Genomic DNA, 19,477 nt, shown 5'->3' with positions numbered 1-19,477 from the left:
GGGAACTTGAGATGGTATTGGTCTCCCTTCATGGGTAGGAGCCTATCAGGCTAGTGTTACTCCTGACTCTGGGACTTCTCATCCCACTTAGGCCACTTCTGCAGTGCTCCAAGTGTTGCCTATGTCAGATGATTCTATTATTACTATATCTCGAGAGACATGATGCCTTGATGCAACTTCACGTTGGAGATGCAACTTCTACTTCCACAGCTTCTGTAATCTAGTAAGGCACTGCACTTCATGTGTTCTTTGTCCCCTTCTCCTAGGTCTTTGACTCGGAGCCACTTCTTAGATGATTGATAAGTTTCATTTCAAAAAAAATCTTATTAGTTATTCCATCCAACCACGCTTTGTTATTGTAGCCGATAGCAACTGGTCTCCTATTTCTGGAATTGGTTCCATCACCCTCTCTCTCGCTATGCGCCTATTTTCTGTTCTACATGCGCCTAACTTTTCACTTAATCTATTGTTTGTTGGCTCTCTTACAAAGTTCTTAAATTGTTGTATGACTTTTTTTCACTGTGTATTTTAGGACCGCCAGACGAAGTAGATTGATGGGGGCCATGAGCATGGAGGGATTTACTTTGTATGGTGTCACTACAGAGGCTATTATATTTTGTCTTTAGATAGGGAATCTGTGTCCATATGACATTGTCGTTGGGACATCCATCCTTATCTAGGTTAAATCATATGTTTGCTTTTATTTCTGCTACTAAGCAGGTATGTTGTGATACTTGTGAGGTTTCTAAACATCAGTTTCCTCCAAGTTTTCTGTGAGGAAATTCAGGCCTTTTGAGTTAGTTCACTATGATGTTTGGGGTCTTTGCACACGCGAAGTCTACTTCTAACTATAAATACTTTGTTGCTTTTATTGATGATCATACCAGGATAACATAGCTTTATCTTGTGAAATTTCAGAATGAGGTTTTTGATACTCCGTTTGGAAATGGTGTGTAGTTCCTCATTGCTAGGAGAAGGTCCATTTCAGGAAGATTTGTGGAGGCAAATCCCCTCTGGTAGACTTTTTCTGATCTGTATGTCTTATTTCCAATGCTAAAGATGCGAACGTGGAGGATGCTATGAGGCCGTTAGGGGATCTATTATGTGGAACATTAGGCTCGGCATAAACCTTAAGGGCGTGTTTGGACGGGCCCATCCCATGGGATTAGATTGTATTAGGGTGGATGGCAGGTAATGATGGCTGCGTCAGTGGATTGCTGGCAATCCCATGGGATTGCGATATCCAGGGAAGCTACCACCGAGTATGTTTGGCCCGCCTGGCCAATCCCGGGATTACGCCCGGCCAATCCCTTCCAATCCCGTCCACCCAAACATGTCCCAGGCAAAATACGGGGGATTAGGATGGATTGAGTGGATTTCAAGGTAATGATGGTGATGACAGTGAATTGCTGGCAATCCCATGGGATTGCTCCAATCCAGGCAGAAGTTCAACGTGCCTGTTTGGCACGCCTGGCCAATCCCGGGATTGCTCCTTCCAATCCCTTCCAATACAATCTAATCCCATCCAGTCTGCCTGGCCAAACACGTCCTAAGGGCCCGTTTGGCCGGGTGGATTGTAAGGGATTGAATGGTACTAGGGTGGATGGGATGGATTCCTTGGTAATGATGGTGTTGTCAATGGATTGTCTTTAGATCCATGGGATTGTTCTATACCTGGATTGCTATATCCAGCCTGTTTGGCACGCCCAGCCAATCCCGGGATTAAACCTTCCCATCCCTTCCAATCCCTCCAACCAAACACGTCCAAGGCAAATTTGAATGGATTAAGGTGGATTGGATGGGATTTAAAGGTAATGATGGTGTTGTCAGTGGATTGTCTTAAGATCCATGGGATTGGTATCAGATCACCGACTCTGTTTGGCACGCCCTACCAATCCCGGGATTTAACTTCCAATCCCTTCCAATACCATCCAATCCCTTCCAATCTGACCGGCCAAACGGGCCCTAAAGGAGGAAGTGGTAGGATTTGATGATCTGATGGGTAAGGTAAATGAAATATTCTTTGACGTGATGTCTGAAGATAGGAAGATTTGGAAATGGACATGTACGGGAGACTGTCCTCAAAGTCTCTCTTCCAAGCTATTTGTCAATGGGAGAAGGCAATTCTCCATGTGCGAAGGTGTGGGAGGACCTTGTCTTGCCTTCTTGCTTGGACAGCCCATCCAAATAAAATTCTAACCCACAACAATCTTACAAAGTGTTTAATGGTTCTCCCAAATATGTGCATTCTTTGTTGAAACGAGGAGGAAGTGGCAAATCATATGTTTCTTCACTACAGTTTGGCCGGTGATGTTTGCAACCCTTTTTTTCTTTTAGCCTCTTGGTATGAGTTTGATGCTAAATGCATTGCTAAAAACGGTTATCAGTGGTTGGCCGAGGGGTCTGTTCCATAGTAGAAGGAATATTTTGTGGAGAATGATGCCATATGTAATCCTATGGGGGTTTTGGAAGGAAAGAAATTGGAGTATCTTTGGAAATAAAAGTTCATCAGAGGAAGTGGTTAAGAGCTAAATTACGTTGATGATTATTGATGGAGCCCCTTCTCATCACAGAATTTTGGGGAAATGTCCAATTCAGAAGTTTATTTATTTAAATTTTAATGGAAAAAGTGGGTTTATGAACTGGATATACGGCAAAGCCACCTTCATACCATAGGAAATGTCTCCTTCAGGTTTCATTAAGCTTAACTTCGATGGTTGTTCTCGTGGAGTTGGCAGTAAAGAAATAATGGAGGTGTTTCGGGTGTTCTTCGGCCCTTTGGAGACTCGAGTGGCGAGGCCACTGGTGCCATTTTATTTGCTGTTAAGGTGGGATTGCACCTTTTTTTTTTCCTAGCTGGGGATTGCACTTCTCTTCTCTAGCTGTTTAAGGGAATCCCAAGCAGGTCATTGAATGGGTTTTGGTAAATATGTCTCGGGCCATGGAGGCTCAATTTTTGTATCAAAGAGAGTAAACCTTCCATTCTTTTACATGCTGAAGGTAGTTGTTAGGCTTGCCAAAGAGGAGCATTCAAGATGATGCTACAACAGGCATTGGTGAAACATATGAGAGAGGTGATGGGGTTGTGATGAGTACTGGTATGAGAAAGATAATATTGGTTAATTAGTAAGTAAAATGCATATTTAACACCATTTAGATGGTGCAATTAGTTAGCCTTTTGTTTGGAAAGGGTTACAATAGATCACTTCTCTCATACTGGTCCAACTGCTTGCAGACCAGCTGAGACTCCTATAGAATGGAATTATAATTTCTCATGGCCAATCTCCTTGGAACAAAATATGGTTAACATCCAAACACACCCTAAAATTAATTAGGTTGTTGGCTGTTCAGTTTAAAATATTTTCTCTCTCCCAAGATCTAATCCTCGTACTGCTTTTCTCAAACATTTCCAACAACAAAACAATCCATTTCATCAATCAATCTTCCACTGATGCTCTCCTTCAAGGGTGTCTATTTACAATAGCGCTATTCTGGCTAAATACATGTCTACATCTCCTTGTCCTTGTACCCCCACCCCAACACAAATCAAAGAATATGTGAATAACCATCACAGGGAAAAAAAAAAAAAACTTCGAGAAAATCAGTGTAGCATCGGCACCAAATTTACACTGGTACTTCATGCCTCATGTTTCCATGTAGAAGGCCGCAAACTTGCACCGCTCACACATTCTAGCAAGCGATGCAGCCTTCCTCCTTGCCCGCTTCGTGCCTGTGAGGAGCAGCATTTGCAGCAGCCCTGCCAATGTGGGTACCTGCACCAACCTCTCTGTTATGGCCACCCCGCCACTACGACATACAGTGAGGAGTGTGGCGACCGCATTCTCCTTCCCCTTCGGTGTGCCCCACCTCATCACCTTGATCAGTCCCACCACCACCATCTCATCCTCCTTTGCAACTGCTTCGGCCCCAGCCTTCTGCCTTACCAGCAATGCCAATGCTCCCACTGCTTCCTCTGTCACCCCTTCTGTTCCCAATGCCCCCACCAATGCTGACACTGCCCCAGCCTTCACCATCCTCTCGCAATTCTCTGAGCGGGTTGACAAATTAAACAAGGCTGCCACTGCGTCTTTCTTCCCTCTCGAGCTCCCCTCCATCAAGAGCCCCACCAGCGATTCCACAGCACCTGCCTCATCTGCAATCCTCTTCTTGTAATCATGCACCATAGAGAGGCTGAACAGTGCTGCAGCAGCGTTCTCCCTTGCTTCCTCTGTCAACCCATCTCTCAGAACGTTGACGATCGATTTCAAACACCCTTCTTCCTCCATAATTAAGCTCTTGGTCTTGTCGTGAAGAGATAGATTAAGGATTGCAGTCACTGAATTCTCCTGCATGACTGGGTTTGATGACGAGAACAGCTGCAGTAGAAGAGGAATTGCGCCTGCTTCTGCAATGGCGATGCGGTTCTCCTTCCCATTTTTTGCAAGCATCCGTAGCTCATGGGCAGCAACCGTTTTTGCCATGTGTGGCCCATTTGCCAACTGCTGAACCAGAAGCTCTGCAGTGGCTCTGTTGGCTCCGATTGCGGCCTTGGTGGTTGCAGGGATAGTAACAGTTTCTGTCGCTGCATCGGTGCTCTCTGGTGGATCAAAGGGGATACTTTTAGCAGCACACCACTGTGCAATCAGCCCACGGAGAGCTCTATTAGGAATTAGAAGGTCGTGGGAGATCATCTGCCCGGAGTTTGGGCAATTGCGATGCCCTTCTTCCATCCATCGAACGATGGAGGCTCGATCATAAGTCTGCCCAGTTGAAATAATCACCGGATCACGCATCAGATCGAGAGATATCGGACAACAGAAATCCTTTGGAACGGCTACGAATGCCTCTCCAGACTGAGAGCAAATTGGACCCTTAATTGATTTCTTGCAATTTAGAGTATAATCTGACTTTCTTTCTTCCTCTTCTTCGATTCCGAAAATCTGAAATCTGCTGTACCGAACTAATGCTACAAACCCATCTAGCACCGAAACTGTCAAGTCGGAGTCTTCCTCCTGGCTATGGAGCTGTTCCTCGAGAAATTCTATTTCAGACCTGAAAGCTCTCACATCCCGAATCCCCAACTGGTCGATAAAAACTGCCTGCAGTTGCATTAAGTCTGGCCTCCTCCCCTGTTCGAATTCCTCAAGGAACGCAAACAGCCTGCACCGAAGCACCTCATCCTGTGGATCAATGAAGAGCTTGGATTGTCTTGATTGCTCCTGCAGGAGTTCGATCTGCTCTTTTAAATCAGGATCCAAATCGATCTCTTTTAACGGGAAAACATCCAACAACGTCGAGATATCCCGATTTAGATCGTGGAAGTGTCTGGAAATTGATGGATTCCGAAGCAGAAGCCATAACCGGCTGGACTGCGAGCAGTAATTGATAAGAATCTTCAATCTATGGAGAAGGATGTAGAGCTCTTTGAAGCAAAGATCCGCAGAGGACGGTAGAGGAAAAACGCTGAAGTCTTTCAGATATTCCAGCAACACGACGAAGGTATTGATTTTACGTGTCAAAGATCGGGATTTTCTGCGAAGGGATGGGATATGGAGATTAAGTGACGCGGAGATTACATCGGTGGCGACGGTTATGAGAATTTGGATGAGAGAGAGATCGGTGAGATCGGTCGGAGGTATAAAAGATGCTCCTAAGGAAGGCAATCTTCTCCTTGGAAGAGAGTAGAAAATGGCAGGAGAAGCCATGAGAAGTGTAGAGATTTCTCTGGAATCTTAAGCAATTGGTGCTTTTGATGTTTGAAGAGGCCTTTATATAGAGGAAGATGAAAGCTTCTTTAAATCGATTATTTATGAGGATGCTTCTACTTATATAGTTAGTGACGCACTTGCATGACAGATGGGCAATTTTCTTCTTGTTCTGGAAATTTCTACGGAAGAAAGTAATGGACACGGATTGCCTGTGACCCCAGGTACTGGAAATTCATGTAGTCGGAAGCTGTGTGGGTCCCACAGAGATGCTGTAACAAATCCACTCCGTTCATCAGTCTTGCAAGACCACAATGGGATAGGTTGCTAAAGATCAGGTAGATTCAAACTCTTGTGGGCCACTCCACACTAAACAGTGGATATTGAACATCCACCATTGGAAACTTTTCGGGGGCCACAAGTTTTGTATCAGGATGATATTTGTGGCTAAGGTTTATCTGAGTGATAAAAACGCAATGAACGGTTTGGATAGTATATAAAAACTATGGTCGGCTATAATGTTTTGTGTTGTGTGGTCTTACAAAACTGATGGACGGAGTATATTCGTCACGGGCATCTCTGTTGAACCACACAGCTTCAAGCAATCCGCGTCAAGAAATAAGACTTTTCTGAAAATCTATCTCCAGTGCTCTGAGGGCATTATAAGTTATAGTGCTTCTGGTTCCATTGTAATATTAATGACTGCCAATCCATTGATTGAGACTGTTAATTATGGCCAACTCATATTTCATAGGCGACCATGCAAATATCACACTGATCTGACAACTATTAACCATTTGATCAATGGCGATTAATATGGATGGTCAAGATCTTTGCACAAAAATAGGTCCAATCAACAATTTGATCCATGTATTTGTTAGGGGCCGTGATGGATTACGAATCCCTTTTGTTAGGCAAACGTAACCATGCCATGCATTGTTTGAAAAAGATGGATATAGAAAATAAGGCCAAAAAAAGAACGGATTGGATCATCTGACCAGTGCAATTTTTTCATGGTAATCTATAAAATGTGTTATTGACTTAATGGACGGTTTAGATCGACCGATTGTACTGTCCAAGTGAATAGATGCAACTAGGTGCACCATAAACTGACAGTGCACCGGGAGCAGTGGAGCATCTCCATATTCGCATGCATTATGGGGGTTCGCTGGAATGATCCGTCGGGACGAGAGCATTTGGATATGTGTCATGTTCCAATGTTCCAAACCGTTTATATGGTGGGCCTCACGTGGGTGGGGATACCCGAAAAAGAAACTCTTGGACTGGAATATAATGAAACCTTTGATCATTTTAACTCTTTTCCGTTGAATATGGACCCTCTTTAAGCGTTATTTTGTTGGCAAAGTAATAGGATTTTTCAATTGAAGATTTTAAAGTCGACTATCATCAGCTATGTATCTGGTCAAATCAACGGTTTGGATCCTTGGAATATGTTTCGAGGTCCAGCGTCTGCCTCTTATAGCAATCCTCATGCATTATCATACTGGAAATTGCCACTATCGGCACTCGTTTTTTTTAATTGATAGATATTATCTTTCTTTTCGAACGCGGATTCGATCCTGCCAACGACTGGCGGACGTGAATTGCCCCCGCACCCGGCCACAGGGGACGCGACTTAGCTGCGACACGGGATCCGGATGTGGGTGGGACCCTGACACTGGGGCCATCTCGATGTATGCGTTGTATATCTACGCCGTCCATCCGTTTTGCCAACTCATTTTGAAGTATGAGCCCAAAAATGAAGCAGATACAAATCTTAGGTGGGCCACACCTACTGATGTCCAATACTGTCCTGAAGAGACGCTGATTGCCTGGAACCCGATCCGGAAGCGGATTGGCAGGTGTAACACGGACGCGGATTGCGTCCTACCCTAATCCGTCCGGGCAGGGATCTGTGGGGCCACCGTGATGTAAGTGTTTTATCCACGCCGTTAATCGTTTTTCTCATATCATTTTATGGTGTTAAACAAAAAACGAGGCAGGAACAAAGCTTAAGTGGACCACAAAGTGGGGATTTAACGTACACCATTAAAAACTTCTTGGGAGCTAGAGAAGTTTCCGATCAGCCTGGTATTTGATTTTTCACTTCATCCACGTCTACATGACCTTATGAATTGGTTGTATGGTAAAAAACAATCACGGTGGCCCTTAGAAGGGTTTCAATGGTAAGTGTCATTATCACTGCAGCTTCCTTTGGTATGGTCCATTGTAGTTGTGAACCTACTTAATGTTTTGGTTCATATATTAAAATGATCTGAGAAAAATGATAAACAGCGTGGATAAAACACTTACATCACAGTAGCCCCTACAGAGCCCTGCCCGGAGCGGGGGTAGGACGCAATCCGCATCCGGTTTAACACACACATCGACCTGGTTGGTGTGTTGACGTCACCAAAATGTGGGTCCCATCATGAGGTATATGTTATATCTAAATCGTCCGTTCATTTGGAGAGCTTGTCGTAAGGCTTTTGCAGAAAAATAAGACAGATCTAAAGATCAAATGGACCACACTGAAAAAAACTGTGGGGGATTGAACGTCTACCATTGAAACCCTTTTGGGGTCACAAAAGTTTTGAATCAATATGATATTTGTTTTTCCTCCTCATACAGGTCCGAGTGATCTTATGAACAGATTGGATGGAAAATAAACGTTATGGTGTGCCCCATGAATGTTTTAACAGTGAGAATTATTTTCCCCACTACTACTTGTGGTGTGGTCTGTTCAAGCAGCTTTGGATATGACTCATTTTTGCTTTCACGCTTTAAAATGATCTCTACAAATGGATATGAGCAGTGTTTACATCATTGTAGGCCCACGTAACTTTGATTTCCTTTGAACCATTAGTACAACTCAGAGCTTTGGAGAGCTTCACAAGTGCGAGAGCTTTACGTCAGGATGAGTGCTTACAAAAGTTAGGAGAATAGCATGGTTTATCTGAATAGGACACTTAGTATTTTTGGCAAAAAACCATGATTTCTAGTAAACGGACGTCTATAGATAGTAAGCTTATAATAAGTCACAATTTGTAGGAATGTTTGCTTTTACAAATGTTTTAAAATTTATTTCTATTTTCATTATTTTTGCTCGTGTGTATTAGAATAGTCTCCACGAGGAGTACCACATTTGGAGTAGTTATTACCTGGACGAAGAAGGTAATCGACCCCTACAAGTCCTTCCCTGCATCAAAAACTCAAGTGGCCTAAAGAAATGCCTAACGTTGAAACATTTCCGACGTCCACATTGATGTTTTACATGCCATCAAACCGTTCATAAAGTCATATCCACAGTGATAAACTGAAAACACAAAAAAAATAAAATAAAAAAATTAGGGCGTTCAATACCCACGGTTTCTGTCGTGTGGCCCACTTGAGTTTTGTATCCGCCTCATTTTTGGGTTCATGTCCAAACATGAGCTGGCAATGGTTGGACGGGGTGGATCCTCACAAACATCACGGTGGGCCCCACCTAGCTTCCGACTCCAGGTTGGGGGACGCAGGCAATCCACGTCCGGTGAGCTTGAACCACCGTTTGGACGATCCAAATCAATACTATACAAAGTCATAACATCCTAATCCTTAATTAGTACCGGAAGACAAGAAGTAACAATATCGATGGTCACGATAGTCGGATCACGGCAACTTTCCACTCACTGGCGGATCCAGCAGGATGGATGGTTAGGATCATCATACACGTGCTAAATGTACAGTACACTCATGCAAAAATTCCGTGCTTCTAGATGCAACGGATTCCTTGCCGGGTTCGACAGTCAAGCTGAGGGACCACGTATCTTTTAACACAAGGATAGCCTTAGATTTATCGTCAAGAGTCGGCATTCTATCTTTTGACGGACAAGATACATCCACCTCAGCATCACGTCCCAGCTTCGATGTCGGAAGACGGCAGTATATGAAATGGTCCATGGTAGATTTTCTGAACACTGCCGCTACAAGGACTGGTCAACTGTAATTAGCTCCGAGTTACACGTGGAAGTGGACTGGTGAATTTGAATTTACAATCTGGCTGGCCCTAACATCGGTGGGGCCCACTGGTCAAAAACAACCTTGACTAGAAGATGTTCGCCATCGTGTTTTCGATGTTTTCCAGATGAGCGTTGAATAAGAGAGGCACGTTTTGAGCGGTAAACGGTCATGCCGGCTTTTCAACCTTCATAGTTCATACCATGGGCTAGCTGCTGAGTGTATGGCTTAGATCATGGTTGTGGTTTTTGAAATGCAGGTCAATGACTAATGAGCCATCGTGAGATTTAGTTTCCTGATTGACTTGTCCATGACCCATGTTAGGTGGATGGGGTCGGCCATTTTGAGGGTTTTATGGTCTATGATGCTCCAAGGAATCTCTAACGTATATGGAATCAACCTCAGTTATTCAAAGGTTTGGATAGACACTTTGACAGTTTAACATCCTAAAGAAAAATGATAAGACAGAAGAAGGATGCTGTGGCAGTTAGCTCCAGATGGTAGACGCAGCATAGCTCAGAAATTAGAGTTTTTGAGTGTGTGTATAAAGTTGGGCCGTGAGGGTTTCATGGGATGCTGTATGAGACTCTTTAAATTTTGGACTCACACCAGTTTGCATGAATTGCGTTCGAACTGATGTGCAGTTGAGCATTCAGATATATATATATATATATATATATATATATATATATATATATATATATATATATATATAATCTTCTTACTAGAGCACTCATGTGCACAAGCTTTAAATAGTCCACATGATGCGGCACTCCTTGAAACCTCACTAGCCTAACTTTCTGCTCGATGAAAAACTCTGGTGGACTATTGTAGAATGAAACAATTTTCTTCCTTGATTTGTATTTCTTTTTGCTATGGCACATGAGGGTTTTGGATAACATTAGACTAATAGAGTTTCTAGGGGTGCTCATCACGTGGACCATTCAAATTCTGTGCCAAGGTGATATATATATATATAGAAAATTTTTATATTTAAATTTGACTATTAATTAAGTATATGAAATAATACTTTTCTTTTTTACTTTAATGTTGGAGGCGAGATAAATTTTCATTTTTGGTGGGATCTAAATTGCTTGTTATGTGGCCTAACATGACCACATGATCTAGGCAACTCAAAGGTGGGCCATTCATGTAATTTGATCAAATCCATCCAAATGGTAAATCAAAATCGTCCAAACACTAGATAACCTTTTTATGCTTGCATAAAGGTGAAATGAAAATTTCTACCATATAAGGTCAAGGGAAAGCGTCTTTTCATGTGGTTAAAGGCCAATAATTCCCTTGAATGCTCAACTCTGATGGAAGTTGAGCATAAAGTGTTTTAAACCTATCTCGAAAATGAGAGAAGCCATCTGGAATGCTGAAAATAAAGAGGGTTATTTGGTTTATAACAAAAGGGGAGGTGTTAAGTGAAAAAAAACTCCAAAAATTATGGAGATTTTGAATTTGACCATGGAGTTTGAACTGATCACCATTGTACTTTTAACCATCCATTTCTACCCATCAAACGGATTCATGTAGCTAACCCGTGTTAGCTGGAATAAGGCCTAGATGATTATGAAGATGAACCATCCATTTGATATCCATCAATTGGATGATTAGAGTGCTTGATGAGTGTGGTTTCTAGATATGCCCTATCCACAGCCGTCCCACGATTTGGATGGTCCGGGTAGCGGTATACACGAGTGCCAGGTCATTGAGGAGGATGTGTTGCTACCATTTTCAAAGTGTTGGTGAAGCATCATATGGGTTGCTTCTGATTGAAACTATCATCCCGCCGTCAAATGCAAAATAAATAAATAAATAATTCTAATTAATGGACTTCGATTGTTTCATGATTTCTAGTAACCATCCATTTACAAGCCAATGGTCAATCAAATACTTGTTTGCAAAAAAGATTGTTGGATGTTTTCCATTTTTAAATGTCCATTGAAATAATCAAATAAGCATAAGTTATGGTTCATGGTACATCTAGGTTGTATCCGGTACATCTAGGGTGTATCCCTTATAAGTAATTTCTAAGGTGATCGTTTGGATGCCTATTAAATCTATAAGTGATAAATGGATTATAGGATTTGTTTGGATGCTTGAAATTGCTTGTAAAGGGTTTGTACAACAATTATAACTTTTAGCTATAATCTGATACCTGCCTTAAAGCCACCTACAATCGAAGTTCAGGCTAACGGTTGGTTTTTTCAAATCCCTCTTGTAAAGGATTAGAAATGGGAATGTGACATCAACCAAAAATGGAGTGTGGTTTGATGAGATTGGGATGTGAATACTCTCCATTTCTGCCTTTTCTTTTTTACTTTTTCTTTGCATCTTGGAATATTTCTGCTGATTTTTCCTATGTTGATAACATTTAATCATTAGAATTGGATCTTATAATCCTGAAAACTGTCTTTTTAATTATCGTTTTTATAGAGAGAGGTTGATATTTTGTGTTGTGGTTGTATTCTCTTCATCTATCATTAAACTTAATTTTTTGAAAGATAAAAAGATCCTTTTGAGATGCTTGGTGGGCCCCATAACCTTATCTTTTCAATGATGTGTTTGTATTCTCTTGCATTATTATTACCCTTAGCTTTTTTAGGCATATAAGATCCGTTTTCAGCATTATTTTTTCATAGAATTGGGCTTTTGAATTGACGGGCATACCTCTCTGACCCACTTAATGCTTCGTTCAGCGTTAGAATAAACTCAGAGTTTTATTGAGGTGGGATCAACCCAACTATACATTTTAAACAAAACGTATAAACGAAACCCACACCGGTAAAGAAACTTGTAGGACATGTAAGTAGGGTAGCCCATGGGAAGGTCCTGGTCAATTTGCTTGGGAGGGCTTGGATAAAGAGATATTTTGGTGCTTTCCCAATAACTCTGGAGATTTTGGCACATTGGCCGATACTCTTTGCATCAAGCATCTTAGAATGATTCCAAGGATGCACCGTGTCTCTCCGTTGGAGTGGGATAGCCCACGAGACAAGGTATGTGAGATGCAGAGGTGAGATTTGTAAGATGCAAAATGGCCACAAGGTGAGGCTCACTGTGGGACCATACGATTTGAGCATCTATACGAAGCGGGGTTGCCCAAGGAAGGTGTTGCCTGAGTTTGCCTATGAAGGCATGCAATTGCAATTATATCAAAGTTTTTCTCTATCTAAAAAATCTCAATGACAAAGGAGTCTTAACCACTCAACTGATTGCTATTTAATGGATAGCTGCAATCTTATTATTATAATTCTTTTTTTATTTTATGTCCACCTTCAATTGGGTCAGCAATTAAGATTTCTGAAATTTCCATGCAACCATGCCATGCCTATCATTCAAGAATCACCCTATTTTTAAAATGGTGTTGAACTAACACATGAGTCTAACCTTAACAATAGGGGAGAAAAAATAAAGACGAGTTTCCCCTTTCTGATGAACAGGGCACGAGTTTGTTCATGTGGGACCCATGCTTGGTTTATCCAAGCCATGCATCCAATGGACCCATCACGGATGCACCAAGGCTAAAAAAAAAAAAAGTCTCAAATTGGAAGTTCCTAACCGTCCAAGTTTGTCTTTTCTCATTGACTATGAACTGCTGGTTCATTTCTTAACCATACATGCCAACTGACCATATGAAGAGAACTTTTAGGTCCAATGTTCAGGTGGGCCACAGTTTGCAAAACGGATATACGGCTATGACAAACTTGGATAAAGTTTTCAAATCCATCCACCTGTTTCCAATATTGAGGCCTACAAGCGAATGGACCAGATTTTTTTCGGGAAGACATGTAGAAGGCCGGGCCAACCTGATGGTTGGATTGGATCTCACACCCACGTGCGGTGCTGACACATGTGTGGCATATACATGAGCTTTATTGCACAGGCGTGTGCGTTTAGCAAAGCTCGGACCTATATATCTTTTGTATTTTTTTACTTGGGATATTATGGATCAGTGGTTATGTAGTTTTTGGTCCAATTGCATTACAGCGTCATCATCAGTGTCCAACTGATGGGCCACTTCTTCAGCTGACTTTGATAAAATAATAATAATAATAATAATAATAATAATAATAATAATAATAATAATAATAATAATATTATTATTATTATTAACAACAACGTTGATGTTGTGGCCATGATCATTTGATCATGGACCTTCTTATGCTTGTCAAGTGCGGATGGTGGCCCACGTGGGCCTTTAAGACGATGCGATTGCCAGGATTCAGCCATTAATTATTTTCGAGGAGAAATCTTTCAGGTGTCTAAAGACAAATATGCGTGTTGATGATAAACTCATTCAGATATTATCAAGGGGTCAATCCAAGGTGGGGCCAACTAAGTGAATGTTCCTGATCGAACGCCGGTTGCCTAGGACACTTTTTGAGGTTGGAAGCTAGGTGGGGCCCACCGTCATGTTTGTAAGAAATCCACCCCGTCTATCCTTTTTCCAGCTCACGTAAGGCATTACCCAAAAAATGAGCTGGATTCAAAACTCAAGTGGGCCACACGATAGGAAAAAGTGGGGAGGGAAATGCCGACCGTTGAAACCTTCCTGGGTCCACTTTGATGTTTATGTTCCATCCAAACCGTTCATAAGGTCATCCCACTGGTATGAACTGAAAACACCAAAATATTAGCCTGATACAAAACTTCCGTGGCCCCACGTATGTTTCAACGGTATTCGTTCAATCCCCGCAGTTTCCCGTCGTGTGGTCCACTTGAGTGCTGGATATACCTCATTTTTATTTTTGTCTCATTTGCTGGCATGAGCTGTCAAAACGAACGGACAGGGTGGCTCTCTTACAAACATCATGGCGCGCACTACCTAGCTTCCGACCTAAGGAAGTATCGCAGGCAAACCGCGTCCTTATAGTCTATAGATCCATGATCTGATAGTCCACGTGTCCAATCCATGGGAATGGCACCAAAAGGTTGATTTCTCATCTAAATTCCTTTCGCACCGGTCCTTTCCAAAACCCAATCACGGAACAATCTCTCTCACATGGAAAAAATATCGCCCCCAATGTCTGGTCTGGAAAGAGACGATATGTTTTGAGTTTTTTCTTCTCTCTCTCTCTCTCTCTCTCTCTCTCTCTCTCTTTTCACATGCAAAATTGGATCAATTGATGTCGGCCCACTAGATGGGCCCACATGTGCACAATCAGGCACGTCATGTGGGGCCCACCTTACGATAAGTTCTGGTGACCGATGGATGGGACCGCAGTTGCAAAATGGCACGTGTCATCATCCGGGGCCCGTTGGGTGGGTCCCACACTTGCAAAATGGCGCGAGCCACGTGGCGGCATTAGATTGCCTATCTGCATGCAAAAAACATGGGACCCGTCTTACATTATAGCTATGGCGATCTGAATGGAGCCTTAACAGATGCAAAATATCGGGGGTTCACATGAGGCATGCGTATCAACACTTCAGATGACCGGTGCGTAGGACACGCATGCATACAACCCAGGCATGCATAGGGTCCGTAAGCACGCGTTAGGTTAGGATTGGAGCTTGGAAGTCATGTTTTGGAATTAAATAAAGGCAAAACCGTCATTTTCCTACTTCAATAAATTTGTTGGTCGGGGTGTTTTAATATAATTTAGAGTCTGTTTGGTTGCACCAAATTTCATGAAATATTGCCCCGGCTGATTAATCATGAAATTTCTTGATATTTGGGGCAACCAAAAGCACCTTAAACCTCAGGAATAAATACGTGAAAAGCAGTAATTTACAAAGGCAGGGGATTTTCTCCTACATAAAGACTCGGTTAGGTCCGACTCAACTTGAACACGGCTGGTCCAACCAAATTGTAGGTTGGGTTGGGTTGGGTTGGGTCAGATTGCATTGAGGTGAGTTCAGATTCGGATCAGAAATACTTAAAACCTGATTCCAGGTTAGGTTGGGCTCAGGCCTTGGGTTGACTCCACTTGAGGTCGGTTGACCCTCAACCAGACCGAACCTGACCGGACCGAGTTACACCCTAACAGAGACGGGGATATATAGGAAGAAAGAAACTGACAGTATTTTGGCTGTTTTTGTTTGTACAAAGGCGTACAAGCGTTTCAAATGTTGCACTTTCTAAAATCAATCTCCCTTGACCAAAGACTTCAAAGTCATATAGAATAATGATATTAGCTAGCTGATTTGATCCTCGAGTCTAAACTTAAGACTTGAGGACCCTTGAATACTGGCTAGCTACTCCTAACTGTTCGATCGATGATTCAACAAAAAACAAGTAAAGCATTCAGCAGTCAACCGTAGATTAGAAATTTAGGATGGCAGGGCTGGTGCTGCAATTTTATATCATGGCCCATCAGATGTCTGGATCACCATGAACAGGCTGCATTTATGTTGGACATGAAAACGTGGGGCATTGGTCATTAATCATCACAAGCATATCCAGAATTGGGCAAACAAAATACTAGAATATGAAGAGGGTGGGAGGGAGGGATTTTTACCGCAAAATTCCAAAGGAACTTGTATTTTACCAAATACTGACTCCATGATTGGAAAAATTACATCAAGGTGCTTTTTGGGGGATGCAATTACAAAAATGCCCTTTATTAATTTCTTTCCTTTCACAATAGTGAAACTCAAGACTTTTGGGGTCCACGTGGTATATCTATAACATCCAACCTGTTAAATGTATGCACCATATCATGGTGATGCCACAAACAAAACATCAGATTTGCTACACTTGAATTAGGATATTTTGAATGGTGTACATTATTTTTTTATGGATTAGCCTACCTTATGATTAGATCTTCTACTTTGTTGTAAAGAAACAAGCTAATGAGGGTAGTAATGTAATTTCTCCTCTTAAAAAGCACCGGTTGGTAATATCAGTTTTTGGAGGCACTATTTTGTAAAATCCAATTCCTCGAGGAATTTTGTCATAAAAATCCCAAACAGATATCATTCAATGAAAAAAAGAGAGAACACACACACACACACACACACACACACACACACACCAAAAGCTTGCTACCGGTGGATATCGTCAACCTCAATCGTAAAGGACAGGATGCTGATGGGAAGTTGCCCAACTTGGGAGGTGGTGGTATGGATTCACCATGGCAAATTTTCTGTTGGATGACCAACACTGGCTCATTTCTGAAGATACCAATGTTGGCAAACACTTAAGGGACCCACTCTGCAAGGAGAGGAAATGCACTTCACCATTAATTAATACTGGTTTCCTTTCAGGTTCCACTGTTTCAGTGGAGGTGAGATAACCTATTCTTACTCTTTTAACTCCTACACCAATATGTGGGAGAGTTCATGTGTGCCACTCACAGCAAATGACAACACCTAACAGACTAATTAACTCTAATCACTGCATGCTATACTAAAGATAACTATCTTAACAATAACTCTCAACATCAAACCCATGCAAATGACAACACCTAACAGACTAATTAACTCTAATCACTGCATGCTATACTAAAGAAAACTATCTTAACAATAACTCTCAACATCAAACCCATGCAAATGACTAAAACACATACTTGGCAGATGCATGTACCTCAAATTAAGCTCTTCAAATAGTACATGCATATGATTTGGATTTGGCTAGAAGACACGTGCAATCACAAGTGCATGAATATGACTTTCATACTCTACAAGTGTATCAAATAACTCCTAAGAGAATAAGATACATGTGATCAGGAATGCTTAAGATCAGTTCAATATGGATGGAAAATCCAAGGAAACCTGAAAATATGAACTCTACACTTTCTCATAGGCTATTATAAAAGATATTTATGTTAAAAAAAAAATCAAAAAAGGAGTTACAAGTAGTGCTTAAAAGAAAAAAAGGAATACATTTAGTGCATTTTTGTCCTTTGAATTGAGTAATACAGTCGAATCATAGTTTCAAAATTAGCTTTGGACAACCACCTGTGGAAATCCAACAAAAGCTTCTTTGATTCTGTTCACGAATCAAATGCCCTACATCTCCATATCATTTGATGCAATATTCTATCAAAACCAATATGAATAATTATTCAGCACATTCAAGTCATCTCTGAGATAGGAGTTTGTTTACAAGCACATTAACTCTACTGTTTCCATCTGAAGCTTTTCAGCTTTTCAAGGCTTCCACAATTGTTCTTGGAAAAGACATCAATACCATGGTCCACAAACCTAAGACAACATAAAAGATCAATGACAATCCACCTTCTCCTGTATTCTAGGTGATTATATTCATATTGGGCCTATATACCCTCTTATCTCTCCCTCAGTTTGATGACTCTTGCAGGGGAGCAACACCCCCAATTGCCACCATCTGATTATACTTGATATCTGGAAACAGACATCAGACAGGTTTCAAAGACCTTTATTTCACAGACTCTGATGATGCCTCGCATCCTTATTAGAGCAGGGTCCACCTTAGGCTTGAAAAATCCAGCCATCACCAAATGCCAATTTAGCCCATCCAACATCAGCCACAATCTGTTTTAGGTTGCCTCCTGGAAAAGATCCTGTATGAGATCCATAATCTAATCGTGATATCTAGCCCTTGAACAATGAAAATCCACTAATAAACATTAGAACTTGGGCTCTATTTCCCTTAAAATAGCCAAACACAGCATCCCGAGCCTAACCAGAACTAGATTGCACCAACTCCAAAAATACCCATCCACCTTGCGTTTGCAAATTGAACCCATGGAACCATGAATACCTCTTAGAAAGTAGATCATTTCATAGCCACCCATGACTAAATTATTCGTGGCTTTAAAAAGAAATGGGGCTGACTCCAGCTCAATCACCCAGCCTGATTGTATCTCCAGCTCTAGTAACAGTCCAAGTCAAATCTACGGTGGATCTTCCTCAGTGTCATGCAGCAATTACCAGATTCATATCTAGATACTATAACACTCTTGGAAAAAGATCAATCTTCTCCAGTTACTGGTACTGAGGTGGCTGGCAATATACAGTTAATGAAACATTCAGCAATCTCGTAAAATCCTTCCAAGACTGACATCATATTGGTTCATACTCACCAGCCCATTCATAGTATGAGGATAATGTGGGGGCATTTTCACACCAGGCTCGAGTGGGGTGGCTTGTGGGATGCAGGGGCACACTCAAGGTGGGCAGCCCATGTGAGGCAAGTGGGTCGTGTGAGGTGGAACCCATGGATTTGGGGCTCACGAGGGAGCAGAACCCATGGATTTAGGGCCCACGAGGAGGGTTCGGCCGAGGACCTAACCCATGGATTTGGGACCTGGGCTATGAGATAAAGGGATTAATTCGCCATGCTCTATCGGTTCGAGCTTTTAGATTAAGTAGTTAATTGTCCTGCATCAAATTGGTATCAGAGCGGGAGGTCTCGTGTTCGAGACTCCTCACTGGAGGTGATTAATGCAGGGGCATTTTCATACAGGGTTCGAGTGGGGTGGCCTGTGGGATGCAGGGGCACACTCGGGGTGGGTGGCAGAGGAGGCTCCCTTAAACATTGGTGAGGCCCATCAGTGGGGCCTACTCATGACTTCCTTGTAGGAAGTCAAGAAAAAGACCTTTTCTTGTGACTCACGAAATGGGATTTGAGAAAAACACCTTTCACTGTGCTGTCAGTCTGCCTGGGATTTGAGTGGAGAAGTGCAGATTATTAAGTGCATAAATTGGTTGACTCAATCATCAATAATTGACAGATAGTCGAAAGTACACCAGTCAGTGTGCTCTAGCATAGTTCCTACTCTCATACTAATGCATTGGTTGGTGAATGGGCACTGTGTTCAAGCAGCTGTAGGCCA

The 19,477-nt window shown here is 42.0% G+C and overlaps 1 protein-coding gene across 1 annotated transcript; it reads right to left on the bottom strand.

The window, feature by feature from the left end:
- Positions 1 to 3,428: 3,428 nt before the first annotated feature.
- LOC131240957 (U-box domain-containing protein 17-like) lies at positions 3,429 to 5,803 on the bottom strand. The gene has a single exon (XM_058239522.1). The coding sequence runs from the start codon at positions 5,703 to 5,705 to the stop codon at positions 3,645 to 3,647; it is 2,061 nt and encodes a 686-aa protein (XP_058095505.1). The 5' UTR covers positions 5,706 to 5,803; the 3' UTR covers positions 3,429 to 3,644.
- Positions 5,804 to 19,477: the final 13,674 nt, after the last annotated feature.

Source organism: Magnolia sinica, chromosome 3 (assembly GCF_029962835.1).
Source record: "Magnolia sinica isolate HGM2019 chromosome 3, MsV1, whole genome shotgun sequence".
In the NCBI taxonomy this organism is placed as follows: Eukaryota; Viridiplantae; Streptophyta; class Magnoliopsida; order Magnoliales; family Magnoliaceae; genus Magnolia; species Magnolia sinica.
This window is presented reverse-complemented; position numbering and strand designations above follow the sequence as displayed.